General features: G+C 39.1%; 1 protein-coding gene across 1 annotated transcript in view; it reads right to left on the bottom strand.

Moving 5' to 3' along the window:
- Nucleotides 1–20,050, bottom strand: part of LOC126282067 (uncharacterized) — a 100,836-nt gene that overhangs the window by 19,722 nt on the left and 61,064 nt on the right. Inside the window, exon 4 of the mRNA XM_049981512.1 lies at nt 6,093–6,200. Within this exon, the coding sequence (XP_049837469.1) occupies nt 6,093–6,200 (108 nt within the window). The remainder of the gene's footprint in view (nt 1–6,092; nt 6,201–20,050) is intronic.

The following is a 20,050-nucleotide window of genomic DNA, read 5'->3' as shown; positions in this document are numbered from 1 at the left end:
AGACCCTCAGTATACTGGGAAGGGGAGTTCTTATCACTGCAGATACGCTGTCCACAGGTAGCAAGGATATACAGGAGGGATTTTTTGATGTGGAAGGGATGGTTGCCATCAAAATGTAGGTACTGTTGGTGGTTAGTGGGTTTGAATTGGACAAAAATGTGGATGGAGCCATCAGAGAAGAGGTGGTCAACATCTAGAAAGGTGTCACACTAGGTTGGAAAAGACCATGTGGGCTTTGGGTCCAGATCATGAAGATATCATCAATGAACCTGAACCAGACCAGTCATTTGGGGTCTTGGGAAGCAAGAAAGGCTTCCTCTAGAAGGGCCCATAAACAGGTGGGCACAGGAGGGTGCCATGCGGGTGCCCAAGGCTGTGCTGTGGATTTCTTTGTATATCTTCCCTTCAGAGGAATAGTAGTTATGTGTTAGAGTAAAGTTGGATAGGAGAATGAGGAGTGAGACAGTGGGTTTGGAGTCAAAAGGACATTAGGAAAGGTAGTGTTCAATTGAGGCAAGACCATGGGCATGAGGGATGTTGATGCACAGGAAAGGGATATCAACAGTGACCATTAGGAAACAAAGGGAGGTAAAGGTGTGGGGTTGTTGGAGAGTCAGTGGAGGAAGTGTTTGATATCTTTGATGTGGGAGGCTAGATTATGAGCAGTTGGTTGCAGGTGTTGGTCAATGAGGGCCTAAATCCTTTCAGTGGGGCCACTGTAACCAGCTGTAATGGGGTACCCATGATAGTTAAGATTGTGAATTTTGGGGAGCATCTGGAAAGTGGATGTAGTGGGAGTCACAGGTATAGAAGGTAAATGGATTCAGGGGAGAAGTTCTGGGAAGAACCTAAGGCTTTAAGCAGGGATTTGAGGTTATGTTGGACCCTTTGGGTGGGATCATTTTGTCAGTGTTTATAGGTAGACGGGTCAGACAATTTGTAGAGGCTTTCTGACCAGTAATTACTATGACTCTTCATGACAGTGGTGGAGCCTTTCTCTCCAGGGAGGATGGTTAGGTCAGGATCTGTTTTAAGATTGTGTATGTCTGCCCTTTCTTCTGCTGGAAGGTCGATGTTATTAGGAAGGGACCTGGCAAAGGACGGTGAAGCCAAGTTGGAGCAAGGAATTCCTGGAAGATAATCAGAAGGTGGTTATGTGGGAGGGGATGAGGTGGGATGGTGGTATGAACTGGAAGAGGCAGAGTTCAATGTTGGAAATAGGTTGGTTTTGGTTGGAGGGATTTGAGGCAAAGAAGTACTTCCATTGCAGGTATCAGGAGAAGGAGAATAGGTCTTTGACTAGTCCAACATGGTTAAATTTGGGCGTAAGGCTAAAGGTGAGGCCTTTGAATAGGACTGAAACTTCAGTGGGGCTGAGGATTTTGGTGGAATGGTTAGCAACAGTGTTCTAGTATTGTTTAGGCTCTGGATTTGAAGTGTTGGTAGGGAGTTTTAGGGGATGTGGCAAGTTGAAAAGGTCTACTAGGCAGGGTCTGGGTGCTATGATGTATTGAAGAGGAGGAACACTGTGGATGGGATAGGGTAAGAATAATGGTGCCCAAGACATTAGTAGGATGATGGCAGGTTGGATAACTTCATTTGTCCATTTACTGTGACACTTCCCACTTCCCAATACCATAATTGCCACTATAAATCTGGATACCCTATTTTAGCTGGTTATTGTGCTCCCACTGAAAGAATTTCATGCCTCACTGACACATCCAATCAATTGCCTGTAATCTAGCCTACCACATCAAAGATAGCAACCACTTCCTTCACCAACTATCAACCACTGCCACTCTTTTACCTGCTGGTTCCCCAATGGTCACTTTTGACACCACTTTCCTATACACCAACATCCCTCATGCCCATGATCTTGCTACAGATGAACACTACCTTTCCCAACATCCTTCAGACTCCTAACCGACCATCTCATTCTTATAACCAACTTTATCCTTAACACATAACTACTTCACCTTTAAAGGGAAGGTATACAAATGAATCTGCAGCACAGTCATGGGCACCTGCATGGCACCCTCATATGCCAACCTGTTTATTGACCATCTAGAGGAAACATTCCTAGCCTTCCAATACCCCAAAGCCCTGATATGGTTCAGGTTAATTAATTATATCTTCATGATCTGGACTCAGAGCAAGACAATGTATCCTCATTTCTTCACAACCTTCTCTTCTCTCCCATCTGCTTCACCTGGTCCTCCTCAACCAGCATGCCATCTTCCTAGACAATGACGCTCTCTTCTCTGAAGACTCCATCCAGACCTCTATGTAGATCAAGTACACTAACCACCAACAGTACCCACGTTTTGGCAGATGCCATTCTTTTCACATCAAAAAAATCCCTCTGTACAACCTTGCCAACTGGAGACTGTATCTGCAGTGATAAGAACTCCCTTCCCAGTATGCTGAGGGTCCCACCAGGGCCTTCATAGATACTTTCCCCAGGGCACAGTCCACAAATAGATTTCCATTGCTATTTCCTGATACACCCCCAATCCTCCCACCACTCCCAAAAGCATATACAAGAAAATGCCCCCTTCATTACCCAACAGCACTCTGTAGTGGAACAACTGAACCACATCCTTTGCCAGGGATTTGATTACCTATCTTCCTGTCCTAAAGTAAGTGACTTCCTACCCAATATCTTCCCACCACTCCTGAAGTGGTGTTATGTTGCTCACCCAATCTTGACAATATCCTAGTCCATTCATATGCCATTCCCACCCCCTTGCCACAGGTATCATATCCCAGTGGACGACACAGGTGCAAGACTACTCAGTCCACTTAGCCACCACTTCCTATTCCAGTCCCAACACATGCTTATCTTACCAAATCAATGGCCAGGCCACCTATAAAACCAGCCATATTGTATACCACTTCCAATGCAACTGTTGTACAGCTTTTCATATTGGTATGATTACCAACCATCTGTCCACAAGAACGAACAGCCACTCTTAAACTGTGGCCAGGAGCAAATTAGACCACCCTGTGGTGCAAGGTGCAGCTGAACACAACATGCTTAATTTAATGGCTGCTTCACAACCCAGGCCATCTGGGTCCTCCCCTCTGAAACCAGATTTTCTGAACTGTGCAGATGGGAGTTATCTAACACATTCTATGTTCCCAAAATTATGCTGGCCTTTAACTACAGTAACCTACTGTCCACACATCCTCCACCCACCTGTTTCCATTCTCTCGTCCTATTACCAACACCCTTTTCACATTCCCTAATCCTCTGTGCCACACTGACAGTATACTCATCCATCCTTTCCTGTTCCTTGCTCATCTTCTTTATCGCTCCTCTCCTTTTCCATTCTTCATTTTGCTCTTTGTGTGACCTACTTCTCAATGCTGCACCTGGCAGTCTCTAGTATGTGCCTGCCTGCCAGACAGTGCTCTTCCCCCCACCTGTATCCTGCTATCCCTCCCCGTTACCCACCCTGCTACAAGTTGCTATTCATGTGACACTCACATTCTGGTGATAGCTGCTGCTGATAGTGGCCATGTGTCTGTGATGTTTGCTTGCTTGTGTGTATGTGTGTGTATTTTCTTTGCTGAAGGAAGCTTTGGCCAAAAGCTGTGATGTGTAACAATCTTTTCACTGTGCCTGTCTGCAGCTGATGTGCTGAAGTATTATTTGCTATCATTAATAGTGTTTTTTCCACAGTAATGTTGAAATTTTCATTATCTCGTGATTTATATTGCTGATCAATAATTGATGCTTGAGCCTTTATTTTCAGCTTCTGGATTCTTTCTCTTATATTCTGGTGGTTCTGTATCAGATGAAGAGGAACGTCACTTTCTACGTTCAGGGTAGCTTTTCTTAATGTGGCCTGTAGCTTTATAGTAAGAGCAAATTATATCATCCAATAATATATAGTCTGTGAAAATAGTTACCTTTAATGAAATCTGCATTTTGGATGACTCTATACTAAAATCTTAAATGATGCATTGTACATTACATTGAAAACATTTTATGTGAGCACAGCTCTGTATCTTGGACTCTTCTTTACAGAGTTCCGTGTGCCCCTTCCTCCCACACACATGCACACACACATTCCAGACACTTGTCATTTAAATATTTCAACCCATGCAATCTCTAAAATAGATATGCAAGTCCAAGCATGTCAGATTGCAAGTGTACAAATGTGTAAATTACTTAATGACATGTTTGTTTATTTAGCACTCATATTATAACATTCATGATGTTGGACTTGTCAAAGTACAAACAGTATAAAATATTACGTATTTACATCATGTACAAAATCTTATTATTGGTATCAACACATCTTTATAACAAAAACATTATTCTGCTTATGTAGGCTACATAGAGATAGAAGAAAAGTTTGTGAAACCCCTTGGTTGATTTTACTAAAGCTATTAAATACCAATACTTTAGTTAACTAGGCATAGTGAAATTCAGTACAAAAGCTAGGTGCATAATTACATACATACATGGATGAAAGAAGTTTGGTTTTATCTAGGTATGGTTGATAATTATGAAGTTTTGTTTAGAGAGTTATGAAATAGATCTACAGATTTGAGCAAAATTCCAGCTATTCATTAATGCTTTAGAAGCTGTTGTTTATTAGAAGACTTTTTAGTTATTTTTTAATGTATTACTGTTTGATATTTTTTGATGCTATCTGGCAATGCAATGTACAGAATTTTTGGTTTCTAAACAGCACTGTCCTGATATTTTGATTTTATGTGCACATCCCTATGATAGTCATCCCTGTTCCTTGTTTGATAATGGTGGATCTCACTATTCAAAGGTGACACTTGATGGTTTTTAATTAAGCATATGCTTTCAAATATAAATACAGATGGTAAAGTCATGATTTTTAATTTCTTAAAGATATCTCTACATGGTACTCTGTAGCAACATCACTTATTAACTTAAAGCTTTCTTTTGGAGCTTAAAAGATTGCTTTGCAATAGAGGTATTTCCCCAGAACACTATTCCATACTTCAGTAGACAATGCACGTGTGCATAATAAGCACTTAACACTGTTTCGGTATCACAGAAATCTTTAAGCACTCTTAATATGTAACAGTACTTGCTTAAATTTTTTTAAGCATTTCTATATGTTTTTCCCATCTTAGATGCTCATCCACCCATAATCATAAAAATTTTATGGGATTCTTTTGCTGAATTAGGCTATTCGATAAAGTGCATTTTACATTTGTCCTATTTTTGTTCCCTATATGGTTGAAGTTCATCCATACAGTTTTCTTGTCATTGACAACTAGACAGTTATCTTTAAACCATTTTTCTGCCACTTTTACTGTTTTGTCTATTTTTTGCTGCATCTCATAGTCATTCTTCCCTTTCATAATGAAGCTGGTATCATCAGCAAATAATATTGTCTCAGCTGTTGGAAACTGTTGAGGTAGGTCATTAATAAAAATCAAGAATAACAATAGTCCCAATACGGAGCCCTGGGGCACACCATAATTAACTTTTTTATATTCTGAATGGTGAGCATTTCGATCCTGAGAAATTTGTACCTTTGTTTCCTTTCAGTTAAATATGACTTGAACCACTTGTGGGAAATACCATGGACACCATAATTATACAGTTTTAACAGCAATAGATGATGTTTTATAAGATCGAACACTTTGGAGAGGTCCATAAACAACACACAGATCAGTTCCTTGTTGTCAATAGCTTCGTAAACAAGTTTTAGGAAACTGAAGAGAGTTGTTTGTGTAGATTTGCTTTTTCTGAAACCATTCTGTGCATTTACAAGAATGTAACATGTTTCATTAATTTGTAATTTCATGGTATTTAATGTTCAAAAAGTCAGCCAATACAGATACAGAACTTTGCCACTCAAATTTCTACAGCCTGGTACTGTGTTATATTGAAAGTTAATATCTGTGTGAACAGTACTATTATATGGAGCCTGTATAAAAAGTTTTTGACTTTTCTACCAAAATAAATAACACTAAAAATAGTGAATAAACATTATATAATATGCTATCTTTTCACATGTTAATCAATATGTACTCCAACTGAAACAGCTCTTCTTTCCAGGTTGAGCAAATGGTTTTTATGTTTTTAAACTAACCTGAACTGTAGGATTCTGCAGGATCCATGGCAGCAGAGAATCTTGATGTTTTTTTCCTTGCTTCCCGGTATTTTTGGGTGCTCCTTGTTGGATGAAGAAATTGCTGATCTGTTAATGAATGTTGCTTTAAGTGACTTACTTTCATTTGTGGTCGCATCATTTTCAGATTATAATATGAAGCTAAATAATCACTGTGTATAATGAGGGCTGATAAAAGAACAATATGAATTTGAGAAGATTTTAAAATCTGCTCTGAATTTGTGAACAACATTTTCTTTGTTTCTTCCATATTATTTAACAATTATATTTTGGCTGAAGTATTAACCATTACACATCTGTCATTTATCTGATTCTTATGGCCTTCCTATATCTGATCAGTTGCAGCCACAGTCTTTAATGTCCCCCCTTATATCATGACATAGAATGAAACTTTCTGTTTAAATCACTTATATCATTAATAAATTGTTGATGGTGTACACCATTTCGAATAAAGTAGCCTAAAACCAATGTGTAGCTGCTTGCTGTATACCATCGTAATACTTTATTTCATACAACAGCCATGGTATCCAAGCATGTCTTTATCTGACAAAATAGCATTAACTTATATCTTTATTTAATAATAGAAATTACTGGATGAAAGCAACAAACAAAATAAGGAAAGGCAGCCACTCATCAGAAGTTGAGTGATGTGTGGCACATAGGCACAAATAATGGCATAAAGACAACACTAGATTTCACTTATAATCATATGCAGAAAGTGATACTAGTAAATTCACAAAGTGTAAAAAAGGTGAGAAAAAGACAGAAACATTTTATAAAAATAACTGCATTTCTCTAAATATATTAAGGTAATCATTAGCATCATTTAAAAATACAGAAAAGGAGACATGTTATTGCTATCTCATAAGCAAAATTGTCAGTTGCTGTTTCTGCCTTAAACTTCTCCTCCTTTACAGCACTAACAGAAAAAAAGACAGACTTATTTGTAAACTATTACAAATTATTATGTGTATGCCATGATGAATCACTAGGTACTCTACCAATGATCCTGATATACCCTATTGGCCATTAAAATTGCTACACCATGAAGATGACGTGCTACAGACACGAAATTTATCTGACAGGAAGAAGATGCTGTGATATGCAAATGATTAGCATTTCAGAGCATTCACACAAGGTTGGCACCAGTGGCGACACCTACAATATGCTGACATGACAAAGTTTCCGACACATTTCTCATACACAAACAGCAGTTGACCAGCGTTGCCTGGTAAAACGTTGTTGTGATGCCTTGTGTAAGGAGGAGAAATGCATACCATCATGTTTCCGACTTTGATAAAGATCGGATTGTAGCCAATCGTGATTGCGGTTTATCGTATTGCGACATTGCTGCTCGCATTGGTCGAGACCCAATGACTGTTAGTAGAATATGGAATCAGTGGGTTCAGGAGGGTAATATGGAACGCCGTGCTGGATCCCAACGGCCTCGTATCACTAGAAGTCGAGATGACAGGCATCTTATCTACATGGCTGTAATGGATCGTGCAGCCACGTCGCGATCCCTGAGTTAACAGATGGGGATGTTTGCAAGACAACAACCATCTGCACGAAGAGTTCGACGACGTTTGTAGCAGCATGGACTATCAGTTCAGAGACCATGGCTTTGGTTACCCTTGACGCTGCATCACAGACAGGAGCACCTGTGATCATGTACTCAATGACGAACCTGGGTGCACGAATGGCAAAACATCATTTTTTCAGATGAATCCAGGTTCTGTTTACAGCATCATGATGGTCTCGCATCTGTGTCTGGTGACATCGCGGTGAACGCACATTGGAAGATCTGTCTCGCGTGTGTCTTTCTGGCGCATCGCCCGGCATGATGGTATGGGGCGCCATTGGTTACACGTCTCGGTCACCTCTTGTTCACACTGATGTCACTTTGAATAGTGGACACTACATTTCAGATGTGTTACGACCAGTGGCTCTACCCTTCATTCGATCCATGCAAAACCCTACATTTCAGCAGGATAATGTACGACTGCATGTTGCAGGTCCTTTACGGGCCTTTCTGGATAAAGAAAATGTTCAGCTACTGCCCTGGCCAGCACATTCTCCAGATCTCTCACCAATTGAAAACGTCTGCTCAATGGTGGCCGAGCAACTGGCTCGTTACAATATTCCAGTCACTGCTCTTGATGAACTGTGGTATTGTGTTAAAGCTGCATGGGCAGCTGTACCTGTACATGCCCAATAAAAAGATTCACACAATTAAAGCTTTTGGCCAGTAAGGCCTTTGTCAGCAGTATACGCACATACACACACAAACGCACACACACACACACACACACACACACACACACACACACACACACACACACACACACACAACTTGCACACACATCTGCATTCTCAGAGAGCTGAGTGTTGCGTTTATGTGAGTGTGTGTGTGTGTGTATGTGTGCTTACTGCTGACAAAGGCCTTAATGGCCGAAAGCTTTAATTGTGTGAATCTTTTTACTGTGCCTATCGTGACTCAGCATCTCTGCTATATAGTGAGTAGCAACTTTCCTTTTCTGGTATTGATATATGTTTTTTGTTTGCTCCATCCATATCTGTATTTGACATTAAGCATACTGAGTATAAAGAAAATTCATTTTACTATCAGAAGATAGCCTGGGAATACAGGTCCATGTTTTGATTGGATGTACAGATTTTTCAAGCTCTCACTTATATGGCAGAGAGAGAGAGAGAGAGAGAGAGAGAGAAAAAGGCAGAGAGAGTGGGAGAGAGAAAGAGAGAGAGAGAGAGAGAGAGAGAGAGAGAGAGAGAGAGAGAGAGAGAGGGAGAGAGGGAGAGAGAGAGAGAGAGAGAGAGAGAATGAATTAATCCCACCAAACAAACAAATAGAAAACTTCTGTGACTAACCTGCCTTTTACTTGAGTAAGGTTTATATTTGGAGTATACACACTTCCTCTAAATTAAAATAAGCAATGGTTGTGTTCCAATGAGTACAAGAAACATGTAGTAATGTAATGCTGCCAGCTGTGGTGAATTTTATAGATGTTTTCATTTACATTCTGGGCAGCTGGATACTACGTGACAACTTTGATTCCTGCTCATTTGCTTTTACTCTTTCTTCGAGTATCCTTTCATTTTTTTTCCTGCTGCCTCTCTTTTCCTTACAGACAACTTCATACTTGTTGTCTTACTGTTTCTGCCCTGAAATCTTTCATTCTGAAAATAACTGTTTCTGCTGCTTCTTCTGCTTTCATGTTGTTTATTTCTAAATCTTTTTTAACTTCTTCGATCCAACTTAGTTTCCCAGAGATACCTGAAGACCTGTTTTGCCAGCTTATTGCCATTACTTCCATATAAATGTCCAAAAAATATAAGTCTGCATTTGTTAAAAGACTTCTCGCTGTACACAACAAGCTCAATGCTGGAATGCGTTGTTTTTGCGTTTTTATTTTAAACATTTTTATTCCATATGCTCTTCCACTTTTCTGTTTCATTTTATTTATGGAAGATTTTTCTAATCTACTTTCTTGAATTATCTCTCCTAGTAGAGATTCTTAAACCTGCTCTACTGGCTATGTGCTCAAGAGATTGGCTTATATTTCTTCATCTTCTAGATTTTCAGATAGGCCAGCAAAATTGTCTGTAAATGCCAAGCAGTTTATGTCACTATACTCTTTCTTTCTTACCACATTCATTGGTGATATTTGATTTTCTTTTTAGTTTTCATTCCAAATTCTTATCATTTTTTCTAATATGCTGTTGAAGAGGACAGGAGGTTAGCTGTGACCATGTATTTATTTTAAAGGGATTAATTCTAGAACTGAATAACAATATAAATTATGATAAATTGCAACTCACCACATAGAGGAGGTGTTAAATGACATATAGGCACTTTTAAAAGTAGAGTGTTGGAAAATATCAGATTTTGGACAAAGTCCTTCATCAGATGAGAAATAAACATACACACTCACACATGCACAACTCACACATGCAGCGCCACTGTCATCTCTGTGTGCCACTGCACCACATACATGTACAACTTACAAACGCATGGACACTGTCATCTCCAGGTGCTGCAGCACCACTGCAATGAATAGTGATATCACCTGGAGTGGGTAGTGGTGATACAGAATAGACATGGGGTGAGGTGGAGGAGGGACGGTAGGGTAGGGAGAAGGGGAGACACTGTAGTGGTGCTGTGAGAGCGTGCACAAATGGAGCAAGGACAGGAGGGGTGTACTGATAGGTGCACCATAGGGAGAGCTGTGCTGGGGAGTAAGAGAGATGCAGAGAGAGAGAGAGAGAAAAGGTTATGTATATGAGTTGAGGGGACAGAAGGCATTTGTGATACTGAAATGTGAGCAAAGCTGATGGTGTTGGGAGGACTCCAGATGCCATATACTGTGAAGCAGTCACTTAAGTCAACCACATTGTGTTGCATGGCATGCTCAGCAACTGGTTCATCCAGCTGTCTCTTGGGTAGTTTTTGGCAGTGTCCATACATGAAGAAATCTTGTTAGTAGGGATGTGTGCATAAAGTACTGCACAGTGTTTACAACTAAGTTAATAGACTGCATGGTTGCTAAGTCACCCTGCCTTTGAGGGGGTATGTGTAAGCAACCATTAGTATACCAACTTTGCAGCAGTCAGTCTGAGACATTGTACGTGGCCATGACCACTAACAAGCTCTCTGTCCCTATGAACAGCCACCACCAAACTATGGCCAACAGACAACTATTTGTCCAGTTGCTGAGCATGCCATGCAACACAATGTGCTTGACTTAAATGACTGCTTTCCAATCCATGACATCTGGTTTCCTTCCACTGCCATCACCATCACCGCCACCATGTTTCGGAGTTTGCAGGTGGGAACTCTTCCTACAACACATCTTTTATTCCCATAGTTTCCCCACCATCAACCTTTACTGGTCACTGTTGCCCATCTGTTTCTATTACATTCCCTGCTCCTTCTCCCTGTTTCTCTCTCCCCTCCCCCACCAAGCACAGCTTACCTTATGCTGCCCTTGTGCTGTCTCTGCACACTTCCACAGGCAGCCCTGAAGCATCTTCACCTCTCCATACCCTGCCGTCTCTCTTCTTCCCACCCTACGCCTCTCCTATAAACTGCTAACTGCCACAGTAACTGGAAATGAAATTGGCTATACACGTGTGAGTTGTAATTGTATGAGTGTTCCAACAGTCTACTTTGAAAAGTACCTGTCTGCTGCACAGTGGCTTCTCTGTGTGGTGACAAGCAAACTATACTAACTTATATTGTTATTTTAGAGTAGAAAAAACATTAGAATTTAACATCCCTTTGACATCAAGGTCATTAGGAGCAGAGAACAAGATCAGAATTTTGCAAGAATGGGGAACCAGCCAGGAACCATTCTGGCGTTTCTTTGGAGTGATTTAGAGAAATCATGGAAAACCTAAATCTGGATGGCCAGACACAGATTTGAGTGGTCATCCTCCCGAATGGAAATGCAGTGTGCCAATTACTGCAGTTTTTAGAGGACTTGGACATTTTTGAGAATGCCCCTGCAAGTATTACTTGGATTTGACCTGTAATTCAGTTTTATTTTATTTATTTGTTGATTTATTTGTTCATCCACATAACTTTTGAGTCAACCACTAAAACAATTTGTCTCCTTGTTCACTACCAGACAGTCCCACATTCTGTCCAGAAAAACTGTGTACCCAAATAGTTAATTTCTTTTCAAAGGAAAACCAACGGTCTCGGGTTCGAGTCCGTGTCCAACAATTTTAATCTGCCAGGCAGTTTAATTTTATTTAAACATATCCACCTAAGAGATGGAGATCTAGTCCTTCAAACATGTTGTTGTAAGATCATTAAAGGGACTGGTTATGGTTATTTGTGTATTTCAGTTGATATTCACAACATTCACAGTTGGGCCTAAACAAGAATGTTGAACATTTGAAAACAATGCTAGAAATAAAAATGATGTGTGTACAGTCTGTGCATACTGACCTACAGTTCAGAGTAACAGCTAACCAATAACAATCAGACAAGAAATTTGAAATCCCAATATAGTAAAAAACATAGTAAAAGAGTTCATTACTGGACACTCTTTCTATAATTTATCAGAATATTTGAACTTCGTGATGCAAATTCTAGTTAATACTAATGATCATATTACAAAGTTTTTGACTCCACCAGAATATACCAGTGTTTCCAAATCAGTTGTTAGAGAGACACCAGAAGAACTTAGGTCACTTAAGGTTTTGGCGTTTATAGATGGGGATCCAGAGAGGGTGGAGATAGAGGAAGTTGTCATGGAGTTAATGAATCCCACCCCAAAAAACATATTTCAGTAGAAGAGTTTATATTTGTACATACAATACACTCTCCATTACCCACAGTAATTGGGGACTTGAAAACCATGGATAATTGAATTCCATGATTAACCTGCAATTAAAATACAAAGTAGTGTATTAAGATTATTCAAAAACAAAAATTAATTACAATGTCATAATTAAAATCATGCAGATAATGTTTATAACAAATTTTACTTTAATCATCACAGTTTATGTGAAAATTCGATACTTACAAAGGTTACAGATAAAAGCCAGTTTCACATTACCTTATACTACTTTGAAACAAAATACAGTCGAACACTTGCAATGATCATGTAGTACACTGTTTAGTAAACTTGTGTTGTAATGTGAGATTATCACTCAACCACAACCATTCCTGGTTTAAGGAAAAATTTATAGCTGCAAAAAGAAGTGGGATGAATAGTCTGCAGTTAATCTGCAGATAACTGAGAGTCTATTGCACATCATTTTTCCAATTTCAGAGCTAACTTTTGGAGAATAATGTAAGTGTTTCAAAAATTGCAGGGAAATTGAAAACTTCATATAACACAGCTGTTCTTTGAGGGCATGCTCATGTGGATGGTATTATGATCTGGCTGGGAACATTCTAGCCAGGTTAAGGCACACATTCTGAGGCTGAGAATACCTGCTATCAACCACAAATCTGACATGGTTCATAAGTCCACAGATGGAACAAAAAAACCACAGGAAGTGAGGGAAGACAGCAAGGAAGGAACCATCCAACTGTTTGATGTGGCCCAACATGAATTCTTTTCCTGTGCCAACCTCTTCACTTCGGAGTAGTACTTGCACCTCACATCCTCAATTATTTGTTGGTCATACTCCGATCTCTGTATTCCCCTACAGTTATTAACCTCTACAGCTCCCTTAGGTACTGTGGAAGTTATTTCTTTTATTGCATGGCCTATCATCTGTCTCTCTTCTTATCAATATTTTCCACATGTTTCTCTCCTTGCCGATTCAGCAGAAACCATCTCATTTCTTATCTTAACACTGCGCCTAATTTTCAACATTTGTCTACAGCAACACATCTCAAATGCTCTGATTCTCTTCTTTTCTTGATTTCCCATAGTCTGTGATACACTCCCATACAAGGCTGCATTCTAGACATGTTGTTGTTGTTGTGGTCTTCAATCCAGAGACTGGTTTGATGCAGCTCTCCATGTTACTCTATCCTGTGCAAGTTTCTTCATGTCTCAAGACCTACTGCAACCTACGTCCTTGTGAATATGTTTAGTGTCTTCATCTCTTGGTCTCCCTCTACGATTTTTACCCTCCACACTCCCCTCCAGTACTAAATTGGTGATCCCTTGATGCCTCAGAATAAGCCCTACCAACCGATCCATTCTTCTAGTCAAGTTATGCCACATATTTCTCTTCTCTCCAATTCTATTCAACACCTCTTCATTAGTTATGTGATCTACCCACCTAATCTTCAGCATTCTTCTGTAGAACCACATTTCAAAAGCTTCCATTCTCTTCTTGTTTAAACTATTTATCGTCCACGTTTCACTTCCATACATGGCTGCACTCCACACAAATACTTTCAGAAACAACTTCCTGACACTTAAATCTATACTCGATGTTAACAAATTTCTCTTCTTCAGAAATGCTCTCTTTGCCATTGCCAGTCTACATTTATATCCTCTCTACTTTGACCATTATCAGTTATTTTGCTCCCCGGATAGTAAAATTCCTTTACTACTTTAAGTGCCTCATTTCCTAATCTAATTCCCTCAGCATCACCCGATTTAATTCGACTACATTCCATTATTCCCGTTTTGCTTTTTTTGATGTTCATATTATATCCTCCTTTCAAGACCCTGGCCATTCTGTTCAGCTGCTCTTCCAAGTCCTTTGTTCTCTCTGACAGAATTACAATGTCATCGGTGAACTTCAAAGTTTTTATTTTTCCTCCATGGATTAATTTTTCTTTTGTTTCCTTTACTGCTTGCTTAATATACAGACTGAATAACATCAGGGAGAGGCTACAACCCTGTCTCACTCCCTTCCCAACCACTGCTTCCCCTTCATGCCCCTTGACTCTCATAACTGCCATCTGGTTTCTGTACAAATTGTAAATAGCCTTTCGCTCCCTGTATTTTACCCCTGCCAACTTTAGAATTTGAAAGAGAGTATTCCAGTCAACATTGTCAAAAGCTTTCTCTAAGTCTATAAATGCTAGAAAGGTAGGTTTGCCGTTCCTTAATCTTTCTTCTAAGATAAGTTGTAGGGTCAGTATTGCCTCACGTGTTCCAACACTTCTATGGAATCCAAACTAATCTTCCCCGAGGTCGGCTTCGACCAGTTTTTCCATTCATCTCTAGAGAATTCATGTTAGTATTTTGAAGCAGTGACTTATTATGCTGATAGTTCGGTAATTTTCACATCTATCAACACCTGCTTTCTTTGGGATTGGAATTACTATATTCTTCTTTAAGTCTGAGGGTATTTCGCCTGTCTCACACATCTTGCTCACCAGATGGTAGAGTTTTGTTAGGCCTGGCTCTCCCAAGGCTGTCACTAGTTCTAATGGAATGTTGTCAGCTCCCGGAGCCTTGTTTCAACTTAAATATTTCAGTGCTCTGTCAAACTCTTCAAGTAGTATCATATCTCCCATTTCATCTTCATCTACCTCCTCTTCCATTTCCATAATATTTTCCTCTGCTACCTTCACTATTTTGTCTCTCAAAACTACCCATTCTTCTTCTACAGTATTTCTTTCATCCATTCTTGTCAATTGTTCACTAATGCTCTCCCTGAAGCTCTCCACAACCTCTGTTCTTTCAGTTTATCCAGGTCCCATTTCCTCAACTTCCCACTTTTTTGCAGTTTCTTCAGTTTTAATCTACAGTTCATAACCAGTAGATTGTGGTTAGGGTCCACATCTGCCCCTGGAAATGTCTTACAGTTTAAAACCTGATTCCTAAATCTCTGTCTTACCATTATATAATCTGTCTGAGATCTTTCAGTATCTCCAGGCTCCTTCCATGTATGCAACCTTCTTTCATAATTCTTTAACCAAGAGTTAGCTATGATTAAGTTATGATCTGTGCAAAATTCTACCAGGCGGCTCTCTTAAATTTCTTCCCCCCAGTCCATATTCAGCTACTACATTTCCTTCTCTCCCTTTTCCTACTATCAAGTTCCAGTCACCCATGGCTATTAAATTTTCGTCTTCCCTCACTATCTGAATAATTTCTTTTATCTCATCATATATTTCATCAATCTCTTTGTCATCTTTGGAGCTAGTTGGCATATAAACTTGTACCACTGTGGTAGGCATGGGCTTCATATCTATCTTGGCCACAATAATGCGTTCACTATGCTGTTTGTAGTAGCTAACCCGCATTGCTATTTTCCTATTCATTATTAAACCTACTCCCACATTACCTCTGTATTCACCTGACCAAAAGTCTTGTTCCTCTTGCCACCGAACTTCATTAATTCCCACTATATCTAACTTTAACCTATCCATTTCCCTTTTTAAATTTTCTAACCTACCTGCCCGATTAAGGGATCTGACATTCCATGCTCCGATCTGTAAAACGCCAGTTTTCTTTCTTCTGATAACAACGTCCTCCTATGAGGAGATCCGAATGGTGGACTATTTTACCTCCGGAATATTTTACCCAAGAGGACGCCATCATAATTTAACCATACAGTAAAGCTGCATGCCCTTGGGAAAAATTACTGCTGTAGCTTCCCCTTGCTTTCAGCCATTCGCAGTACCAGCACAGCAAGGCTGTTTTGGTTAGTGTTACTAGGCCAGATGAGTCAATCATCCAGACTGTTGCCCCTCCAACTACTGAAAAGACTGCTGCCCCTCTTCAGGAACCACACATTTGTCTGGCCTCTCAACAGATACCCCTCCGTTGTGGTTGCACCTACGGTACGGATATCTGTATCACTAAGGCACGCAAGCCTCCCCACCAACAGTAAGGTCGATGGTTCATGGAGGAGGGGATTCTAGACATACAGTCTGAAAAAATTAAGGCCAATGTTTGATACTAATAGTTATTTTGGTCAAGAATGCCCTCTTTGGCTCTGTGAAACTGTTTTTATTGTCCCCCTTGCTTCTTTAGTGATGTGTTAGTGTTATTGCAAAGTAGAATAATTCCTTCACTTTGTCCACTTTGTGGTCCCCAATTCAGGCATTAAGTTTACAGCTATCTCATTTCTGCCATTCATTACTTTCATCTTTCTATGATTTAATCTCAATTCAAACTGTGTGTTCATTAGATTATTGATTCTTCAGCTTCACATTCACTGAAAACAGAAACTTCATCAGTGAACCCTTCTTTTATTTCCATCAATTCATCTTTGTAGATTGAACAGTGCAATTGTAGGACTTAATCCCTGTCTTATATGCTTTCTAATCCAAGCACTTTATTCTTGATCTTCCATTCTTGTTTTTTTTACCCTCTTGGTTCTTGTAAATATCATATATTACCTGCCTTTTCCTACAGCTTTCACCTGCTATCCTGAGAATTTCAATTGCTTCTTTCATAAGTAAATTGAAAAGTAGGGCCAAAAGACTAAATCCCTGTTTTATACCCTTTTTATCTAAGCACCTTATGCTTGGTCTTCCACTCTAGTTTTTTCCTCTTGATTCTTGTACATTATGTATATTAACTGTCTTTCCCTATAGCTTTCACCAATTCCAGAGAATTTCAATCATCTAGTACAATTTTACATTGCTGAACACTTTTTCTAAATTGACAAATCCAGTGAACACGCATTGATTTTTCTTGCTTCCATTATTGAGCACATGAGAACTGCTTCTTGGTGCCTTTGTCTTTCCTAAAACCAAGCTGATTGTCATCTGACAGGTCCTCAATTTTCTTTTGCATTCCTCTGTAAATTATTCCTGTCAGAAACATGGAAACATGAGCTTTTAAGCACACTGTGGAATATTTATTGCATCTATCAGCTCTCGCTGTCTTCAGGGTTGTATGGATGATATTTTTCTGAAAGCCTGATGGTATGTCTCCAGACCCATAAACTCTAGATTTCAGAAATTCCAGAGGTCTTCTGCCTTATTTGATCAAAATTTTGACTCTAATACAGTATTCCCTAGGTTTTCCATATCAACTCCCATTCATCTTCTTGCACTTTAAGAGACTTTTCACTTTGAATTTAGCCTCACAATGTGTTCACTTGGAGACCATTAGACAGTAGTAGTTCATTGTTGCTGTTCATTTAGCATTACCATGAGAGTACGTGTAGTACCCTGCTACAGATGTGAACAGCTTGGCTGAAAACTGTAGTCAATGTTTGTGATTCATTTTTTAAATTTAAATTTTGTACAATCCCTTTTCATCTATATGTTATGTAACTGTTATTCACGAAGCAATATGTGAAGTTCATATCAAAATAAAAAAATATTACATCATCAGACAGTTTCTCCCTCACATAGAAGCCTTCAGTGTACTCTTCCCATTTATCTACTTTCCTCTTTGTGTTTATAAGTGAAATTCTTTGTCTAGATGCCTTTGCTTCTTATTTCATTGAAGACTGTTTAGACTTTCCTAAAAGCTGAAACAGTCTTTCTGACACCCATTTCAAGTTCTTTTCTTCTTTCCTGGGACCATTTCACCTTGACTTCTCTGCACTTCCTATTTATGTCATCCCTAAGTGAATTACTGTATTCCTTTCTTTCCCTAAACACTTTTACTCCCTTCTTGACTTCTCTGCAATTCCTATTCATGTCATCCCTAAGTGAATTACTGTATTCCTTTCTTTCCCTAAACATTTTTACTCCCTTTTTTCATCGATCAGTTGTAGTATTTCTGTTATCCAAGTTTCCTTCACAGTTATGTTCCTTGTACCTATATTTTCTGTCCAACTTCAGTGATTGGTTTTCACAGTGATGTCCACTCCATTTCAATGGAACTGCCCATTGTGGTATTTATAAGCACAGTATCTACAGCCTTCAAAAACTTTAAGCACATGTCATTGTTCCTCAGAACTTCACTGTCCCACTTCTTTCCATATCCATTCTTGCAGATTATTCTCCTAAACTTAAGTTTTTTTACACATTCTTCATCATTAATAAATTGTGGTCTAAGTCCATATCTGCTCCTGGGTACACCTTACAATCTCTGTCTCATCATGATGTAATCCAGATGGAATCTTCCCATGTCTCCAGGCCTTTTCCAAGTATACCTTCTGCTCTTGTATCTCTTGAACGGGGTATTCTCTATTACTAGCTGAAATTTACTGCAGAACTAAATTGATTGTTCTCCTCTCTTATTCACACTGCCATGCCCATATTCTCCTGTAACTCTGCCTTCTGTACTTTCCTCTACTGCAGTGTTCCAATAAATTGTGATTATTTGATTTTCATTTCCATTTACATACTGAATTACATGTTCAGTACCTTTATATACTTCTCTATCTCTTCATCTTCTGCTTGTGACATCAGTAGATATACTTTTACTTTTGTTGCTGGCATTAGTTTGATTTTGGTTATGATGAAAATAATCTTGCTACTGAAATGCTCAAAGTAACTTACTCTCTGTCATACTTTCCAATTCATAATGAATCCTACATCTGTTACATCATTTTCCTCTGATGTCAATATTACCCTATATTTGTCTGACCAGAAAACTTTATCTTTTTTCCATTTCAATTAACTTACCTCCACTAAATCTCTGCATTTTCCTTTCCATATTTTCTAGATTCCGTACCATGTCCAAACATCTGACATTCTACACTTTGGTTGTTATTCTATCTTGGCAATCCCCTCCTGGAGGTCAGAATGGGGGATTAATCCATTATTTTTTGCCAACAGAGAGATCATCATGACACTTTTTTAATTACAGTTCACATTTCCTGTGAATGCACACTAGGTGTCTTTAATGCAGTGGTTTCCACAGTCTTCTGTACCCTCATGTTACTGGCCATTGCTGATTTTTCCACATTTTGGGAGCAGTTTCCCACAGCAGTGTAGCCTATCCATTACCTGTTCAAATATGCCTTTGGCAACTGGACCTCCATTGAATGTGCCTGAAAAGTGTTTGTCAAAAAGTAGGCAACTGTCAATGATTTATTCTGCACCAAGATTCCAATTCAAACACTTTTATAACACTTTGAAGTTGAATAAACTGCTCTTTATGGCCAGATACAGTCTCATTTATTTAAATTATACACAGGTAAATGTGTAGCCACATACTATGCTAGGTTGATATCCTACAATATGATTGTTTGAATGCAGTTACCTAACATTAGCATAAGTATTCACAATACTTCACATGTGGCAAACATATATGACTAATGTGGCCACTGAATCCAGTTATTAAATAATTTTCTTTGAAGTCTAATAGTTACAGCAATACACAAAATATGTACACAATAAGTAACTATTGGAGATGACACAGTACATAGTCTGATCCTGCTATTATCATTTGCTTTAACTGTTGTACACTTTGATGAAAATTATTACAGCTACACAGTCAGCCATTAAAAAACATCCACTGAGTCACAGATTGAACTTCCAAACACAATATCTAGATAGAACACCGTACATTTTCCTACTTGCAATTTGTACTCCATCATCTGCGGTACATTACCCC

This window comes from Schistocerca gregaria, chromosome 7, assembly GCF_023897955.1.
Source record: "Schistocerca gregaria isolate iqSchGreg1 chromosome 7, iqSchGreg1.2, whole genome shotgun sequence".
NCBI lineage: Eukaryota > Metazoa > Arthropoda > Insecta > Orthoptera > Acrididae > Schistocerca > Schistocerca gregaria.
Note: the sequence above shows the minus strand (reverse complement) of the source record. Positions and strands in the feature narration are given on the sequence as shown.